Genomic DNA, 19,142 nt, shown 5'->3' on the forward strand with positions numbered 1-19,142 from the left:
GATATTATCTAGTAGTGGTGATTTCTGTGTTTTCCAAATGAGGAAATGAGAGCTCAGAGTTGGTGATATATTAGCTGGAGGTCACACAGCAAATACACTGTCAGATTCCAGAAGCCCCAGACAACCTGACTTGGGAAGTTTGGTTCCTTCAAGTAAGAGTTTCCTTCTCTGGCCCATCTATTGCATTTGTAATCCTCTCCGTTTGGCGCCAATATCTGTCTCCCTGCCCCAGAAGTCATTTCTTAAGGGTGAGCCTGTGCCTGGTACATGGTAAGTGTTCAGTTCATCAAGACAGAGGTGGGGACCCTGGCCCAGGGTGGCACCGGTGGAGGCGATTATTCTGGTGGCCGCTCCCAATCTCGGCCCTGCCTTCCCCGCTCCGGCTGTCTGAGAAATCTCATTTTGCAGCGAGCTGATTCATGGACCGGGTTCCTGGTGTTCCCCGAGCAGCTCTCTGTCAATAACTATTCTTTACAAGGTCCCTTGATTCGTTTTCAGAGTTGAAGACAAATTTTTAAAGAGGAGTTCAGTGCCAGGGCCATTCCAGAGGGGCTGTTAACTTAATGTCCCACCTCATTCCCGCCAAGCCCGCTCCTGCTTGAACTCGGCCGGGGTCAAGGCGTCGTTGTTTCTAGAAATCGCTCCAGAGTTCTTGCATGTGGACCCAGAGGGAGGGATGAAGAGAAAGGGACACAGATTACAGGACAAGGCAGCATGCAAGTCGCTGGCCATGTTATCTAATGTGTGCTGTGTGACTTTCGGCCAAAAGCTTTTCCTCTCTGGGCCCTCGTCTCTGATTGGTGAAGGCACAGAAGCTGCCAAACGCTTCCCTCTGGCAGTGGCCTGGCCTCTGAAACTCATTTGGCAAGGAGGTGGCAGGTCTTCTCTCCTCCTGCCATCTCCACCTGGGATAAACCCTGGGCAAATTCTCCTGTTGAGTACCATTGTATGCACCAGCCTTGTTCCTGCAGCCCGGGCTCATGGCCCGAGTGCTTTCTGCAGCACCCTCCTAGTGAGCACCCTTGCTCCTGCTGTCCTGTGTTCCTTCGCCCAGGGACAGGGAAGTAGCTGGACCTCAAGCCTGAGCCGGATTCCCAGATTCATGCTAGGCCCACCACACCTTCTCTCTCTCCTTCTCTTTTTTTTTGGTATTGGGAACAGAACCCAGGGATGCTTTGCCACTGAGCTACATCCCCAGTTCTTTTTATTTTTTGATTTTGACACAAGGCCTTGTAAAGTTGCTTAGGGCCCCCAAAGTTGCTGGGGCTAATCTCGAACTTGCCATCCTCCCGCCTCGGCCTCCCGAGTCGTGGGATTACAGGCGTGCACCACCACACCTTCTATAGTCCCTGCATGTTTGCACAAATGCTCTTGTGTTTCCTTACTGCCAGGGGCTCATGTTCCAGGCTTAGGGGGGGGCAGGTGCAACCACCCCTCTGTGCCCCACCGCCCCAGGGCAAAACTCTGTGGCCATCCAGGTGATAATGGGCAGCTGCCTTACCTGTCTTCCCTGTGAGGGCTCCTTGAAGACAGGTGCACAGGGCTTCCCAGACCCCCCCCCCCCAGGAGGGTCCAGCACATAACAAGAGCCTAATGTGTTGAGTGAACAAATGGCTCCGAGCTGAACACCTGTAGCCTCCCCACCCCACAACCTGGGGTATTCCTCCTCGAAGCACACCTGTCCTCATCTCTCTCCCTTATGAGAGTCTCAAGGGAACGACTTGGATCACTTATGATTTTCTAAACTAATTAGATAGTAGAGTCTGCAAAATCCCAAACCTGGGATGATACCAAGGCCATCGATGGTCTGTATTGGGCTTTAATTTAGTCAGCACACATTGGTGGAGCACTTGCCAATTGACCTGTGCCTTCTAAGGTTCACCAGAAGCTCACATTGGGGTGGATTTGAACAGCAGGGGTCTAGTGCTCCTGGAACTCTAGGAGAGCCCAAAGGTGAACCCCTGGGGTTCTGCCCTGCACACAGCTCTTCAGCAGCTAGCCCCTTGCCGCGGATCCCATCGGATCCTTCTTGCAAAATCATCCGTCCCTGGTCTTCCTGTCAAACCCATGCCTTGCCTGGAAGCTCAGAACTGGTTGTGGCCAGGACCGTTCCTTGAGACCCTCTCTGAGCAGTGGTCTGCCCTGGCGTCTGTCTGCTGCCGGGCGCCATATAGGACACTTTACACATTACCACCTCAAGGAATCCTCACAACACACCTGGGCTGCTGCTGGGGTGGAGTCATGGAAGTCAGCATCTCCACTTGGTGGGCAAGGGCATGTTTTGGGGGGGGCAGAATGCTGCTGGTCCTTTCTGGGGGGTTGACGGCTGTTTTTCCCCTCTCCAAGATGGTTGCTGTACTCACCTGTCCATGGGCATAGGAGGCTGGGCCAGGCTCCCCCTGCCTGCCTGCAGCATCTGTGCCCTGTCCCTTGCTTGGGGTTGCTGCCTGTGTGTATGTGGGGGTGATCTCTGTATATAAGCGTCTGTGAATCAACCATGGTCCATTGGTGGGACAAGGGGACACCCAACATGCATTATCCTACCCTGGAACCCTAAGAATTTCCATATCAATGCCACGTGGAAGGGACGGGAGGTTTCCATGAGGCAGGGGAGAGCACTCGGGGGAGCACCCCCACCCTCTCCCCTCTCTTGTTCTTCCGTGGCCTCCCACCCTCAGCTGGCCCTTCCCGCCTCAGAGCCAATCCTGGCAGACGCCTAGAGTAGCCACCTCTTCGTAAGGCACACTTGCCAGTTTGTGGACCCTTTGTCCTTTGATGTGGGCATCCACGGGGCATCCGAGGGTCTAAGGGACCCGCATGCAGGGGCCAGCCAGTGTGGCCTCGTGTCATGTGGTGCGCGCACGGTGTATGCGTGCGTGTGTGCATGTGTGTCCACGCACACGAGCAAGAGACGGAACCAGGCACCAGGGAACCAGCCACCATGTCTGTTTGCCGGGAGTTGCGGCTCCCACCCCCAGTCCAATGGCCTCCATTTATTTATGAAAAAATCCAACACAGTGGTGGGTAGAACCCAAGAGAAAAGTGGCTGTGGGATGGGGCAGGGGAGGCGCCAGCTCCCTTTGCCTTCATGTGTCCCTTGGCCCCCCACAGTGCTCCCTGGGCCCTCTTCTCCCCCTGCAGGGATTTCCTCCTGGGGGGCGGGTGGTGGTGTGGCTGCCTGCCCTGCGGTGCAGAGGGAAGGGGTGGTGAGCAGAGCGGAGGCGGCTAAGGCGCAGTTGTGTTGACCTTGCAGTGGGGGGAGGCAGGAGGCACCTAGGCCTCCCTGGGCCCTGCTGGCCACAGTGCTCTGGGGTATGGTTTGGCCAGAGAGGGGACTGGGGACTCCTCCTGCTTGGGGCCCCCCTGCCCACAGCCCTTGGGTGGGTGGGGCAGGAGGGAGTCCTGAGGAGAACCCAGAAGGTGCTGGCTTGGCACCAGACCCCACTGTAGAGTCAGCTCTAGGCCCTGGGAGGCACCTGGAAGCCAGCAGATGCCGCGACTGTCCACCGAACCCCAAATGTTGTCTGCAGCAAGATCCTTGGCAGCCGCTGCCTCCCCACCCTGCAGGACAGAAATCCCTGAATATTGGTTTAAGAAAAGTCTTTGTGCAGTCTGTGACACAAGATTCCCCAGGTCCCCCTGGCACAGGGGGAGGACAGGGGAGCAGGAGACAGGACCGGGCACAGTGTGGGCCCACCTCCCCTATCCTGGACCTCAGGGCCTCACTCCTGGGGCAGGCGGGCTGCCTAGACCGGCAGAGGCTGGAAAGGACAGGATGGAGCCCTGCCCGCTTCCCTCCTTGCAAGCCACTGGAGGAAGAGGCCCTCCACCCCCAGGCGGCAGGAGAGGGTGACACTGGGAGGCGGGAGGGGCCAGAATAGGGAGCCATCCAAGTTCCTCCAAGCAAAGCTGCCCGGGCGGGGGAGTACAAAACCAACCCGCGCGCCCTGCGGTGTGAACCCGGGTCCCCGCTGGTCCCACCCAAGCAGCCGGTGTGGGGGGTCATCCTTGCCACCCAGGATGGCGCCTCTAAGCAATCTCTTTGATTCTGCGCATGTAATTGTGCAGGTCCGGGGGCGGAGTGGCCCGCTTGGCGCCCGCCACGTCGGGGCAGCCCCAACCCAGGTCCTCTTCATCCTCCTCGTCCTCTTCGCCGGCTGGCACAGAGTCATAGGCCAGCTCCTCCGAGGGCAGCGTAGTGAAGGTGGTGAACTTGACCCGCTTGCGCTTGGAGGTGGGAGAGCTGGCAGGGTCCTCGGCCTGGTCCCGGGCGGAGCCGCCCGAGGAGCCGTCGCCGCGTCCGTGCACCTGGCTCTGGACGCTGGTCTGGGAGCTGCCGCTACTGTGGTGGTCCCCGTGGCAGCAGGCGGGCACGGTCTCCAGGGGGTTGCCGGCGGGCGGCGAGAGCTCCCCTTGCACCCGCAGCGGCTGCCCGTTGCCCAGGAACACCCAGTGGTGAGAGTGGTCCATGCTGGTCTGGCCCTCGGGCGGGATGCGCTTGTGCCGGTAGCGCAGCACGAAGACGATGCAGTTGATGAGGAAGACGAGGATGGCGAGGCAGAAGACGCCCAGCAGTGCGTACATGCCGATCTCCAGGTCGGTCAGACCCCGGGGCATCTGCAGGAAGCCGGTGGGCAGCGGCAAGAAGTCCTCGGTGGGTGGCACCGCGGAGGTGCCCAGTCCAGGGGCCGCCAGCGCAGGGCCCCCTGTGCCTGGAGGACCGGCTCCTCGGGCCTCGTCCTCGCCCCCGCCGGGTCCCGGCTGGCTGGGGCCTGGGTAGTCGTAAGTGGGGTCCTCTTCGTCCCTCCCGAAGTGCACTCGCAGGCCCACGGGGGTCGTGGCCAGCACGCTCTTGCGCTTGGTTTTCTGGCAGCTCTCGGCAATCGTGAGCTCGGCGCGGAGCAGCTCCCCGGCCCCCTCGGCCTCAGCTACCACCAGCGGGAAGGCCCGATCCTGAGTGACTGTGGCCACTCGCTCATCCAGGCTGCTCACCAGCAGCCCGTAGTCCCGTGGGCTGTAAAGGGAGAGGGGGGCCGTGGTGCCATCACTATAGGAGAGCCAGAGGCTCAGGAGGGCTTCCTGCGGAGGAGAAGGGGACAGCAGTGAGAGAGCCTGCCCCACTAGGTCCCGATGGCTACAAGGACAAGGATCAAGGGTCTCTGGCTCCCCTTCTACCTTCCCAGTGGAAACTGCACCTGGCATGTGGCAGGCCCAAGTCTCCCAGGTTTGGGGGGAGGGGTGAAAGGCATCATGGCATCCAGCCTGGTGCTACCCCAGAGACTACTTCTGTCCTCCTGAACCCAAAGCAAAATTCTGCATCCAGTTCTTCTGCTTCATGAGTAGCCCATATCTCCAGTCCTGACCTTGAGATCCCCCATCAGACCCTTGGCTCATGATAACACACACCCCTCGCCTCCTCCTTGGTCAGTCTTAACTTCTGAGAATCCCCCTTCCTGCAGAGGAGGAAGCAGAGCCCAGAGAGAAGCAATGGCCCCTGCTCATGCGCAGAGCACTGGGGGTAGAGGACCCCTGCGTCTTGACTCCTGGCTCCATGCTTGAAGCCCACCTCCTCACCCCCTCTGTGCTCCCGCCTGTCGCCTGTCCACAGGAAGATCTCAAGTGGCAAGTGCAGGAGAAGCTGCCCAGACCCCGGTGCAGGGCAGGGGGAGGGGACAGGGCAGACACCAAGGGGTTCTGAGGGCAGAGAGAGCTTCCGTCACCTGAAGACCTGACTAGGGGACTGATGGTGTAAAGGAAAGACAGAGCCCCTAAGCCCTCCCTCCACGCCCCCAGACCCCCTGGCTGGCAGGTCAGGCGGCCAGCTACCTGCTTGGGGAAGGTGAGGGTCTGCTGGGCGGCTGTGGTGGCCAGGATGGTGTGGCTGCTTCCGGGGCTGGGCCGCAGGGAGAGGGTCAGGCTGGCCACCACCTGGGCCTGCAGCTGTGTGATGCTGACCTTCTCCTCTGTCACTGTCAGCAGCGTCTCCCCTAGTACCGCCTCCGTCAGTGGGGACACCACCTGAGGCAGAGCAGGATGGGGATGGGAGAGAGCCAGGAAGGCAGCAGCCCCCACCCAGGGTCTCCCCAGGGAGGATGCCCCTCGCTGCCAGAAGAGGAGCCCAGAGCGATGGGGTGGGCAGGGAGGCAGGGAGGCAGACTCCTGGCTCTGCCTTAGGCCTGCAAGCAGGAACCAAGGTCCAGGGGTCACAAGAGGGTGGGGGGCTCACAGGAGCCAGTCAGGAACCTGGATGAGAGGGGGGAGCTGATTTTGAGGGCAATAACCCTCACATGGTGATAAACAGTAACTGATGTTTGGCCTCAATGTCAGGGAGACAAAAAGGAGAAGTGGGGACGTGGCAAGTGGGAGAACTCATGCTCACGGAAGGGGAAACTCACTGACTCCTGCTGATCTCGGCCAGTGGGGATGTAGGCTCAGTCTTGCCGGATTCATTTTTTTTTTTTTTTTTTGTAAAAACCAGAAATCTAGACTGTTTTTTTGAAATGAGAAAAGCTCTCAATTTTGAAATGTCGCACCCATCGTTTCCTAAACCAAATCTGACTGCAGGCAGATGCCAGCCCCTGGGTCCCTATTTATCATCTTTCAGATCCATGAGTTCTACCCAGGCACCAAATTATCAGGGAGCAAGGTCCAAGCTGAGTTTCCGGAGTGGCTCTCCCCTGCTCCCACAGCCCCTCTCCACCTGCACACAGCCACAGGTAAACCAGACCCCTTTGTGCTCACCCGGCTCAGGCCTACCTTAAAGGGAGTGGTGCCTGGCTCCAGTCCCGCCAGCGTGCTGCTGTCCACCATGTGCGCCACTCGGGGGTCGCCTACCCGCATGAAGTCACTGACCAAATCCGTGACCTCCACCAACCAGTCTGGGCCCAGCATGGTGACCACCTGGTCAGTGCCCTCAGACGACGTTGTGTGGAACTGGGTGAAGACCTGCAGGGTGGCATGCTGGTACTGCAGGGTACAGCCCCGGCTCACGCTCTGCCGCCGCTCCTCTTCCTCCTCATCCTCGTCTTCGCTTTCCCGGGCTGACCTGGGGTGGGATGCACCAAGGTCAGGGCTGGCTGGGCTGAGGGCGCTTCACCTTAGCTCTGACCTGCACAAGTCTCTGCCCTCATCCTTGCCCTGCTGGTCCTTCCAGCTGCCCATGGGTGGAGGCTCTGCAAACCTCCTCCTGGCTCGTGCCTCCATCTCTAGGTTTGTACCAGGAGCCCCGACCTTTCCCTCTCTAACCCAAGCCTCGGCATAGTTGGCACTTGATCCCAATGGATGACTCCTGCCTTCTTCAGCACTAAGCATGAGCCTGGTTCTGTGCTCAGCTCCAAACTGGAGTAAAGAGGCTCCCGGTTAGAGAGCGCCAGAAGGCCTAGCTGAATCACGCACAACTTGCAGACAATGAACTTGGAAATTTAATGGAGGAGACTTCCAAGCAAGGTCTGGAAGGGGCAGCCCAGCTTCCCCTTGCTGCTTTTAGTAAAAGGTGAGAGGAGAGAGACAAATTGACAAACTGTTAAGCAAAAGGGAACTCTGGGATCTGATGACTTGGGGAGTTCTCAACCTAGCAGGATGGAAAAGATGCTCACATCAGTAGATTCCCTGCCAGGAAGGCACGCTCCAGAGAGAAAGCTTGCGAGAGCTTTGTCAGTATCAACCAGCCCAAATATTCATTCACACAAAGGGCTCTTTCATCTGTGTTGACTACTTTAATCCTCACCACAATCCCATGAAAAGTATTATCTTGCTTATTTTACAGGTAAGAAAAATGAGGCACAGAGAGGTTATGTGACTAGCCCAAGTTTGCACAGCTAGTACTGAGTCAGGATTTTAAGCCAGACTGCAGAGTTTGTTCTATCCTCACTACTTAAAGCAGCATCCTCATCACTCAGTAGATGGTCAGAAATGCAGAATCCTTCAGACCTTCCCCATCAGAAGCTGCATTTTAGCAGGATGCACTGGTTCACTCAGGTTTCAGAGGCCCTGGTCTGCACAACCTTGCTTTTGCAAATCTCTGTGGAACTGAACTCAGCCCCGTTCTCTCTTGGCCACCTGCTTCTTTCTCCACCCCACCCCCAGATGCCTGCTACTTCCCTTGCTTCTCTTCCTTGCTGGGCCCTTCTCTGTTGTAGCTCTGAGAGAGTGGGTGGGTGGAGCATGGTGAGGACACATGTCGATGCCCTGCAGATGGGCACTCAGGTGCATGAGCCTGCATCACTTCGAGGAGGTGGGGTGTGTGTCACGGTGCCTGTGTTTATGTGCTCAAGTGCCTGCCCTCAGTGTGCCCAGGTGGGGGCAGCTGTGCCCAGGCACTTGCGTTCCTATGATGGTGCATCTGCTCCACTGGATCTACCTGGCCGCCCTCTCACCCTGTCTCCTTTCTACTCATCCTTTAAGATTTAACTCAAGCACACACCTGTAATCCCAGTGGCTGGGGAGGCTGAGGCAGGGGGATTGCAAGTTTGAGACCAGCCTCCACAACTTAGTGAGGCTGTAAGCAAAGCAACTTAGTGAGACCCTGTCTCAAAATAAAAAATAAAATGGGCTGGGGATGTGGCTCACTGGGAAAGTGCCCCTGGGTTCAATCCCAGTCCCGCCCCCCCCCCAAAAAAAAAGATTTAATTCAAGGGTCAACTCTTCTAGGAAGCCTGCTTTGGCTTGACACCCTGTGCACAGGGCGTCCCATGCACCATTGTGTTCTGTGGCACACAGGTGACTGCCTTCTCTGCTGGATGGAGAGCTTGGCAGGGTCAGCTCTCTGGCTCCACATCTCAAACACTGGTCAGTAGTACCTACCACACAGTAGCTGCTCAATAAGTTTGTTGATTGCACTGCTGACCCACAGAATGGGTTTACCCGGGGCCTTATACACATCTGCAGCTCGGCCTCTGAGGAGGCTGTATCCACCTGTGAGTGTCCCAAGTGTCCTGTGTGTGTGTGAGGGGCTGTACCTGCGGTCAGGGAGGATAGGTACCCTCCAGCCCTTCACTTGGCTGAGGCGAGCATCCGAGAGCTCGATGTGCAGAGGCAGCTTGGGGACCCAGACTGTCATTTCCAGGGGGGCGCTGAGGACGTCGTAGCGGAAGGTGACCCTGGCGTTCATGGACCCTCGAGACTCCTTCCCGCTCACAAATACATAGTCACAGCTGCTGGAAACCTGAGGAGAGGAGGAGCCAGCCATGTGCCTTGCCCCGCAGGTCTTCCTGCAGGGCAGTGTGGGGGACAAGTGTGTGGCAAGCAGGGCAGGAGGCCTGCTGGAGAGAGAGGGGCCACCAGGTGGGAGAAGGCGCTGATTCCGCTGGGAGATGCGTTTCCACCCTGCTTTTCTAGAAAGCCTGCCTCTGTGCCCACTGTTCCTTGGCGGCGCCAGCCTGCAAGTGTTTCTGTAGGGGCTGGTTCTGACCTGATGGAATCCCACGGTGAGGAGGCCCCAGGTGGCAGGGCCTCACAGGGTCCTTAATGATTGATAGCTCGGAAGTCAGGTGTCTGGCAGGAGAGGGCGCCCCACTGGGCAGGAGGAAGTTGAGGCGGAGGGGACCCTGGTGAGGGGCAGGTCCAGTCTCCTCTGTGCTGCCCCAGGAGAATGGGCAGCTGGGTAATTTCGGGTGAGGGGGCTGCACTAGCCAGGTGTGGAGGCGAGGAAGCCCGGGAGGGAGCCTCAGATGCCCAAATGCAGACTCATGGATGTTTGCCATCAGTAGGGGAGGCTTTGGCAAATGCATGCCCACCTGGGTAGCAACCTGCATTCCTAGAGATTCCTAGAGATGGTAACTGGCTGCCTCCTGAGCACATTTTCCTGGAGACCAGTGCCCACTCACAGAGAGGTCGCTGCCAGGACTTCAGGGCAAACACAGATGGGTGTGTGTGCTCGGTGTGCCCACGCACACACCTGGCACATGCTCGAGTGGCTCCTACGTGCGTGGTACCCAGGCGCTCCTGCTGGCACATGCCCTGAATGCACTACCTCAACGGGGCGGAGGATCCCCAGAGTCTCTGCAGTGGGGGCGGGGAGGGTTCTGGGACTGTGGCTCATGGAAATGAGCCCCTGGACCATCCCAGGTCCCTCAATCATCTCAGAGGGTGCATGGGGGAAAGTGGGGACAGTAGCCCTGCCAGAAATGCTCATTTCCCACCTGGGCAGGCAGAGATGCCATCTGCAGCCCGGCAGATTCCACTTAGAATGCTGGCCAAGCCCATAAAGAACCTGGGAGCATCGCATGGAGGTTCATCACAAACCCCATTTAGAAGCCCTGATGATTCCCTTCAGTCTCTACAGCTATCACTCGGGTAGGGGACTCTGGGCAACAGAAAAGGCACAGGTGAGGGCTTCAGGGACCTGAATGGAGACCAGCCTGCAGTGGAGAGCCCCATGGCCCCGGGCAAGGCTTCCAAGCGGCTGCCAAGGGCCAGGGGGCGTGGCACGGAGCCTCTGCTCTGACTCTCCTGAGAGCCTTCTGCCAGGGTCGGGGCGGATGAGGGCAGCACCAGGTTCTCCACTCTCAGTGGGACCCAGAGGCAGGGCATGGGGAGAGTGGGCACGAGGTAGCCCAGGTGAGCAGAGAGGACCCCTGCCCTCCTCCAAGCTTCCTTCCAGGGCTGGACAGCTCTGGCCCCATGCTCCTTCTCTGCCCCATCTCACCTCTGCAGATAGGGAGGCGGCAAAGTGGCCACCCAAGACAGAAGAGCGTCCTGTGTTCTGGGCTGAGGAGGACTTGGGGCAGAGCGGGTCCCTGTGGCTGGGAGGGGCCTGCAGGAGTCAGGGGGTGCAGCAGAGTGGGGACCTCTGTGTACCACCTTCCGAAGACTTCCTCCCTGAGCTCCATCTGCCCCGGGGTTCAGGGTCAGTCTGTGAGGAGCCCACCTCCCCCCTCTCTCTTGCTTTGCCCAGTGTCTGTCACACCCCAGGGCTCAGTAATGACTTGCTGGGTTGAGTTTGAGTTCCCTTTGGGATGGCCAAGCCGTCAGCTCCCTCTTCCTCCAGGAAGCCCTCCAGACTGGCTACAGCAGTACTGGGGGGCTAAGGGAGGGAAGCTCTCCAGGGAGAAGAGACTTGGGGATGGACCGTTTCAGTCAGGCCAGGGCCACTCAGGATGCATGAGCCTGGTGCTGTGGGAGGGAAGGGGAGGTTCTGAGTGCAGTTTTTAAGGTTTATTGAGATAAGCCACCTCGACTCTGGCTTGGGGGGTCCACTCCCCGAGAGGGTCCAACACCATCTTCATCTAGAGGACCCGCCTCCAGGAAGCTCACCTTGATGATATCCTCATTGTCAGACTCGCAGTCCACGAGGGTGGAGACATCCAGCACAAGGCCTGTCACTTCGATGGCGATGACTTTCACAGGGATGGCCACGGTCCTGCCCGTCAAGATGGCTGTGTTGATGATCTCCGTATCCTGAGGGAGGAGCAGAGGAGGAGGTTCTGTTTGCGGTCCCTTTCTCTCCAGGGATATGTCGACCACGACCCTGAACCCTGGCTACTGCCACTCTTCAGAGGCATACCCTTCCCATGGGGACACTGGTACCCGTGTGCAGTGTCCAGCCTCACGTTCCTTCTTAGAGGGTCTGTCCACGTGGCCAGCTGCAGGAGCCTCAGCTAGGCCTCACTCTGCTCCCCAGCCTTAGTCTCCTGGGTGAGCCTCACCATCAGGGTGCGCAGAGTAACAGCTAACGCATTCACCTGGCTCCTCAAGGTGCCCTGGGCTGGTCCCACATGGCCATTCTACCCCACGCCCCTTCTAAAGCCATGGCTTCCTTTGGAGAAACTACTCACATCCCCACTGCTGTATCTCTGCCCACCTGTCCAAGGCATCCTCCTCATCTTCTGTGACAGTGAGAGTCCTTCCCCCCACCTGACCTTCCTCCCACTCCCCTGCATGGCTACCTCCTCCAGGAAACCTCCCCTGAGCAGCCTCTACATGGTGACTGCCCACCCTCCAGGAGTGCCCACCGGGAGGGTGGAGGCAGTCTTCTGCGTAGTCCCCTCTGTGGGCACCTACAAGCACACACGCACTCGGCCAGGCTCACTCCTCCCCGCCCCCCAGAGACATAGGCAGCCACTGGCCTGGTCGCCTGGCCACTCACCATCGCTAGGGGCAGAATGGCTTGCACATCCCGCTGGATGACCGTCAGCTCGGTGACTGCCCGCTCCAGGTCAGGTAGGGCACCGTGGCCGCGGTAGTCGATGTGCCACATGATTCTCCGCTTGACCGAATGGCTGGTGAAGTTCTCCATCTCAAAGTCTAGCTGTAGAATCTCCAGGGGACCCTGTCCCTCCCTGACAGGGAGGGAAAGAAGGGGGACAGAGGATGAAGACCAGGAGAAGCCGGGGAGCTCTGAAACCCTCAGAGGGGACCCCATCCCTCCTCAGCAGCCGCCTTCTATGGCCCTGGGCCTCTTCAGCCCTCTCGAGGTAACCTGGCCCCAAGGTCCCACATTGGGGCCCAGACCTCAGATTTCCCATCAACCAAGTCCCAGCCCTTTACAAGCCCAGCCTTGGGACCCCCACCCCTCTAGGTGCCCGCTCTGCGAAGAGGTAGGGCTCACCAGGGGGGCAGGGGAGTGCCCTGGGCCCAGGCCACATCCACAGTGGCCGTTGAGTGCTTTGCCCCCGTCAGCAGCTCTGAGGTCACATGCCACTGGACACTTCGTGACTTGGTGCCTAGAAGGGTCACACCCTTTTTGGCCTTCACCCTGGAACAAAGAGCAAAGCAGAGGAGGGAGAGGGTCAGGCTGGGACCCAAAGTCTGGACGCCTGGCCACCACCTCTAGGCTGGAGTTGGGGTAGGGGAACAGGGGAGCTAAGAGACCCTGAGTCCTAGACTTAAGGGTCTGGGTATCTGGCACCACGTAGGTACGTATTGCTCATGTGGGGCCGTGTGTCTGTGGGACCTATTTTATGTCAGAATCGTCCACCATGACTCCAACCATGTATTCCTACTGGGAAACATCATATGTTTTGTGGGGGATGTGATATGATCTAAGCATTTTTTAATTCATGAACTGTGTTCTTCTGAAAGTATAGAAAAAGTGGGAGTCTCAAAAAATTCTTCCCTCAACCCCAGGACTGAGACCAATGTCCCAACAGGCACATACACCTCTTGGTCTTATGGCTACCATCCAAGGGGGTGCTTTCGGATCTCTGTCTCCTCTCTAGCCTTTGTTTCCTCCTCTGTAAAGTGGGTGAGTTGGATAGCGGATGCTCCAGGGCCCTTGAAGCCCCATCCCGTCATTCTGCGCCTCTACATGTGTGAAAACTGGCCATATATGCCTTTGACTGTGACGGTGACTCCATTGAGATAAAAGGAGAGGCAGAGGTTTTGGTTGCCATCAGAAGGGTTAAGAACATGGGGGCGGTGGCTCACCTAAGTGCGCTGTCTCCTGCCATAGATGGGAGAGCTGAGGTTAGGATGCTGGACAGAGATCCAGCTAGGACCTGGACAAGGTGTCGGGGATCTATTGGACCTTGGAAGGGAAGCCAGACCCCTGACCCACAGCTCTGTTACCTGAGTGTGAAATGCTCCACGCTGGGGCTGGAGGGCGAGGAGGAGTTGGGGGCCAGGTAGAGGAGAATGCTCAGTACCTCCCCTGGCTTGAGCGGCCGGTCGGGCAGGCGGATCATCAGGTTGCTGTCCAGCCTGTGCTCCTGCAGCGCCCTCCGGGGTGGCGGGCGGAAGAGGCTGATGCTCCCGATGCGCAGCAAGGGGTGCTGCGTGGGGCTTTCAGCGCGCGCCCCCATCCCCTGCCCAGGTGCCCGCCGTGAGCCCCCGCAGCCGCCCGCCGCATCGGGGGCATGGAGGGTGTAGTAGAGCTCAGCCTGCTGGCTCTCGCCCGCGGCCTCAGGCTCCAACCCATCCGGGGACTTGCGGCGGGCGCTGGGGGGCACCGCGGGAGCCGGGGGTCCAAACCAGGCCAGGGGCAGCTCGGCCCGCACAAGGCAGGTGGCCAGGCCTCCACTGAGACGGCAGGAGCTCTTGACCTCCCGGGCATCCCTGAAGGCGTGCAGGCGGACACAGGGCAAGCGCTCGCTGACCCCAAAGTCATCCCAGTCTCTGCCGGCCACGTAGAAGAGCACCTGCGCCACGGGCTGCGAGGCGGGCACGCGGGCGCGGACAATGAAGGCCCGCACCTTCCAGTTGACCGTCAGGCGCTCGGGGATGTCCAAGGTGCTGGAGGGCTGCAGCAGCTCCCGCGCTACCACCTGGCTGGTGCTGAAGGGCCCCAGGGAGACGTTGAGTACCGGCAGCTCCTTGGTCTGGAACACCACGAAGGGCTCGGAGCGCTGCAGGGAGCCGTTGGCCACGGCTGGTGACGGGGGCCGCGCCTCCCGCAGGAAGAAGGCCAGACGTGTGTGCGACAGGCGGTAGCTGACCGGCAGCACCGGGCTGGCCGGAGGCCCTGGTGGGCTGGGACTGGCAGGGTGGGAGCGGCTGGAGGCTGGAGACAGAGCGCAAAGAGACCTGGAGTGGTCAGGAGAGGCGCGCTGGACCCCAGGCCCTGGCTGCCTATGTCTCACCCCCACAGACAGCCTGGTCCATTGTCTTTGGTGGTCCAGGGCCCTGCTACCAGGCACCCAGCCTGGCGCCACCTTTGTTCTTTGTTAATAACCCTCTTGCCCATGTTTCATTTCTTCCTCTTCGTCCTCAGGGTAAAGCCAATCCCATCACAAAGCCTTGTGAAGCTTTGGTGAAATTGCCTCCCCTGGTGCTCTGGAAACCTCAAGACCTGCCAAATGAGCCTCAAAATTGTTTCTGCCTCAATGTGCCTGGTGAGGACCCTCTGAAGTCCTGTGCCTACAGGGCTGAGCCCAGCTCTGGAGCTCAGGAAGTGTAACTCTTCCCCGCATGCTGGGCTCTGTGCCCAGCGCTCCCTGCTCGGCCAGTGTTAGCTTGTTTGATCCTCAGTGCAGTCCTTGGAGGTGGGCATTGTTATGATTTCTATCCACTCAATCACTTTCCTGACAATAACTTTTTTTTTTTTTGAGTACCTACACTTGCATCTTATAGATAAAGGAACAAAGATGCCAGGCACTTTAATAACCTACCCAACTTGCCTGGGCAAAAGGGCCAGGAGCAGGATTTGAACCTGAGGTTACTTGGTTCTCAAACCCCAGTCCTTAACTGCACCAGCAGTCTCAGATGATGTAGGAGTCCCCAGGGACCCCCTAGTTCCCCTTATTCCCTCTTATCACACACTATATAAACAGGGAATCTTGTTTTCAGTCTCCCAAACCTAAATGTGGGTCTCGTGTTTGGCTTCTCCCTTCTCCCAACCCTTGCCCCATTTACCGATAAGCTGCCAAGTTCTAGCAATTCTGCCTGCTGGCCAGTTGTTTTGTCCTGGGCTGTCCTCTGCCCTGCATCCCCAGGACCCTGCCCCAGGTCAGGCCTCACTCCTGCTGCAATGCCTAACTGGGTCTCCCCTCACCCCCTTTCACCTCCTCTCTGGCATCCTGACATTCCCCCCTCCCCTACCACAGCAGCCAGAGCCGCCCTTCTCCTGGACAGGCCAGACCTTAGTGACCCTCACTCCTGTCTCAAAACATGGTGGCACTGTCAGGGCACAGGTAGGACCTACAATGGAGGCCTGGAGTTGGAGATCCTTTTCTGGATCTTCTCAAAAACTCTCTGAGTCACATCTGTCAACTTTAAAATCAGGGTGATGATCATGCAGGTTATTGTTATTTGTTCTCCGTTTGCGAATCCAATAAGGAAATACTCTTATCAATTGTGCAGCACAATGCAAACATGGGGAGGTGTCCCTAAGGAATCCTTCCTGTAGGTTTACAAGATAAAGCCCACACCACCTCACAGGGCCCTCTACTTGTAGTCCCAGGACCCTCTTTCCCCTAGGACTCCCTTTCTCGAGCCCCTCCAGCAGGGCAACCAGGTAACTGAGTGTCCTTACTGCATCCTCCATGTGGCCTTATGGCCCCTTCTTTGCTCATGCTGAGCCCTTTACATCCAACCCTCTCCTTATTCAAATCAGAATCTCCCTCCAATGCCACCTTCTCCAGGAAGCCCTTTAGGATGTGTCTCACTCAGAGCTTTGCCCTTCTCTCCAGGGTCCTCTCCCTTCCTGCGTTGGGTGGGAGCTGATTGTCTATGGGGTCTGGCATCAAGCAAGGCTTCAACAAATCCGGCTGATCTCCTCTGAGCCATCTCTGTTTAAAGGGGAGACCCCTGGTCAGCGCCAGACTGTCTTGGAGCTTAGGTGTATTTATCATTTTATCACTGTCCTTGAAACCTTGATAGTTTCACAAACATTCACACCCACTTCCTCCCGAAAGCAGTGAGCTAAAAATTCCCTGCACTTGAGGGTCCGGGTTCTCCCTCCTATTTTGAAAATCTGCAGTTTCATCTCCTCATTCAACAAAATAAGGCAATTGGCTTGAGCGAAGGCCCTTGGGGTTAGTTGTAGGAGGAGAAGTGCTTGGTCTCTCCACTCCTTCTTAAGGGTCCCCTTGAGCAGCCCTGAGAACCCACTGGGGAAACGCTGGTCCCTGGTCCTCTGGGCAGCCCATGCTTTTGCCACCAGACAGTCTCACTGCATTCCCAGGAGACCTTGGTGTCCAGGCCACTCTTCCCTGCTGTAGGCTATGTAGCTGGCAGAGAGCTATGGGGGTGGAAGTGGGGCAGTGGAGTCCAAGATGAGGTCAGGAAGATGTTGGCAGAGACACCCAAAACCTTCCTGATTGGCATCTGGAATCTCAGAACATGTCCCTGCAGCCTGGGAGGACTTGCCCCAAGGTGGGCTTGTGGACATCCAGAGTAGTGTCCTGAGCCAAGGCCATAGAAGTCAATCAAAGCAGGAGGATGCAGGGAAATGGGCTGTGGGACTGAGGACACTCCCTGGGCACGTTGCTTCCCATTTGGAGCCTCGGATTCCATCTCTAAAATTTCACTGGTGACGTGAGCCCCACCCACCTCATGGGGATGCTGATAGTGGCTGACAGACCCAGGGGTAGGACAGGCTCTATGAGTGGTCAGGCAGCCCTGGGGGGAGGGGGGATGAGGCACTCATTTGGGTGGAAGTGTCCAGAGCCTATGAATGCTGGGCCTGAGGTAGGGACGGTCCACCATGCTGGTCCCTCTGACTTGAAGAAGGGCAGCTGTGGCCAGGAGAATGGGAGTGCTCAGGGCACAGGGAGGGTGGGACAGGCTGGAGTGAAGGGGTGGAGGGTCAGGACAGTGACCCTGCCCTCGCTGGCTATCCCCGGGAGACACCAGAGGCTACTAAGTGGCACTTAGTTCCATTTGCCCCTCTCCCCAGCCCAGCTCCACAGTGGACCATCTGGACTCCTTGGAAGGCACCGTGGGGGCAGAGGCCACCAGATGGCCACCAGACTCAGAGGGGCGTGAAGGAAGGGATTGGGGAACCGTGTTTGCCTGTCCCCATCCACCTCCTGGGGAGAGAAGGGGTCTGAAAACCAAGGTCCTGGATGATTCAACCCACCCTTGCTGTTCTCAGAATCTGCTGAGCCAACGTTTCCGCCTCGGGCCTCTGCCTGTGCTGTGCCCTCTGCCTGAGAGCGCTCCTCTCTCTCCCTGTCGCTCTATCTTTGTTCAGCGCCATCTGTCCTGGCCGTCCCATCTACAGTAGCATGTCCCACCCGCCTTGGTCTCTCTCCATCCTCTTTCTTGATTTATTTTCTTCATAGAGTTCATTGCCATCTAACTTTACACGGTGAGCCCGTGTGGTTCCTGTGCACTAGACAGTGTCCACCTCCCTCCTCTGCTGCACACACCGCCTCCCGACTGCACTGCCCCAGGGCTTAGAACAGGGCCCAGCACTTAGTGGGCCCTCATCAGCATTTGTTGAAACCAACGTTGACCGGGATGCTGTGGGGTCATGAGTCCCTTGTCCCTGAGGCATCCAAGAGGAAGGCAGACGGCCACTAAACCTAGGCACCTAGGAGTGCCTCTTTTGGTATTTCGGCTACCTTGTGAATGAGAAATCGAGTCTGGGAAGGGATAGTACCTAGATGAAGGGAACAGCCAGCATTCAGAAAGGGGTGCCAGAAAGATGACAGCGTTACAATTTTCGTATTTATGTCCTTGGGACACACAGCACCCCTGGCCATCACCACACGGAATTGCTCCGTCCTCTGGGCCCTGAGGTCTCCTCTGTGGCGGGGAGCAAGGTGGGTCGCGGGCACCCTGGCACTAATCTCCGCTTTCCCTGCAACCAAAAGGAAGTTGCTTGACTTTTCTGAGCCTCAGTTTCCCCTAGAAGCGCGGGTGGCCCTGGAAACACTCTGGTGTGGCCGGAGGAGGAGAGGGGGAAGTGAGAAGGGAGGAGGCGGCAGATCACACAGTAGGTCAACTTCTGTGATACTAAGGGTGTGCTTGCTAACAGGCACACGGGCCTGACCTCTGGACATCTTGGAGCACCACACGGGCCTGGGGAGGAGAAGCTGCTGGAAGGTTCCTGGAAGGAATTCGGATGTGGGGTGGGGGTGGGGGATCAACAACATGGAGACCAAAGTCAGGCCGGGCCGGGAGGTGGGCGAGAGAGAGGTGCTTTAGAGGTGAGCTGGGTGGGGGGGGAGTAGGGTGGTGGTGGTGGAAGTGACAGCTTGGACCCGCCTTGGACACACTCAACACAGAGCTTCCCCTCACCCCCAGCCTGGCTGGGAGCCTGCAAACATGGACACACGTACTGGCCCTCGCCTGCCCCTCAGGGCTCCGGGAATCATTTGAAGATTCCCACCCACCCGGACCCTCTCCCCTGTGCCATCTCCTGTTGAAGGAACTTCTCATGTCTGGCTCCTGATGGGGTCTCGTGGTTCAACTGTGTCCCCCTGGTTCTTAGGTTGAGGTCCTCAGGCCCCGTATCTGTATTTGGGGATGGGGTCTCTAGCGGGGAATGCAGTTAAGGGGAGGCTGTAGGGGCCCCTAATCCAGGGTCCAGGATGCAGGTCTACAGAGAGGGAAGATGATGTGAAGACACAGGGCACATAGGACGAGGGCCCTGGCCAGCAGCTGCCCTTCCGACACCTGGTCTTAGGCTGCAGCCTCTGGAGAGTCAGGACACACTGCATCCAGCTGCCCAGCCTGGGGAGCTGTGCTATGGTGGCTGACCCAGCCAACATGGGGGCTGGCCTCAGTTTCCCCAGTGAAACATGGAGGCACCAAGATGG

The 19,142-nt window shown here is 58.1% G+C and overlaps 1 protein-coding gene across 1 annotated transcript in view; it reads right to left on the minus strand.

Annotated features, from left to right (window-relative positions):
- Positions 1–4,029: 4,029 nt before the first annotated feature.
- The window catches only part of Tmem132e (transmembrane protein 132E), a 49,313-nt gene continuing 34,200 nt past the window's right edge, over positions 4,030–19,142 (minus strand). The window contains exons 2-9 of the mRNA XM_076871753.1: positions 13,507–14,437; positions 12,548–12,694; positions 12,086–12,278; positions 11,254–11,397; positions 8,958–9,163; positions 6,757–7,045; positions 5,827–6,018; positions 4,030–5,079 (exon numbers count right to left, since the gene is read on the minus strand). Coding sequence (XP_076727868.1) covers positions 4,030–5,079; positions 5,827–6,018; positions 6,757–7,045; positions 8,958–9,163; positions 11,254–11,397; positions 12,086–12,278; positions 12,548–12,694; positions 13,507–14,437 — 3,152 coding nt within the window. The remainder of the gene's footprint in view (positions 5,080–5,826; positions 6,019–6,756; positions 7,046–8,957; positions 9,164–11,253; positions 11,398–12,085; positions 12,279–12,547; positions 12,695–13,506; positions 14,438–19,142) is intronic.

This window comes from Callospermophilus lateralis, chromosome 11 (assembly GCF_048772815.1).
Source record: "Callospermophilus lateralis isolate mCalLat2 chromosome 11, mCalLat2.hap1, whole genome shotgun sequence".
NCBI classification, from domain to species: Eukaryota; Metazoa; Chordata; class Mammalia; order Rodentia; family Sciuridae; genus Callospermophilus; species Callospermophilus lateralis.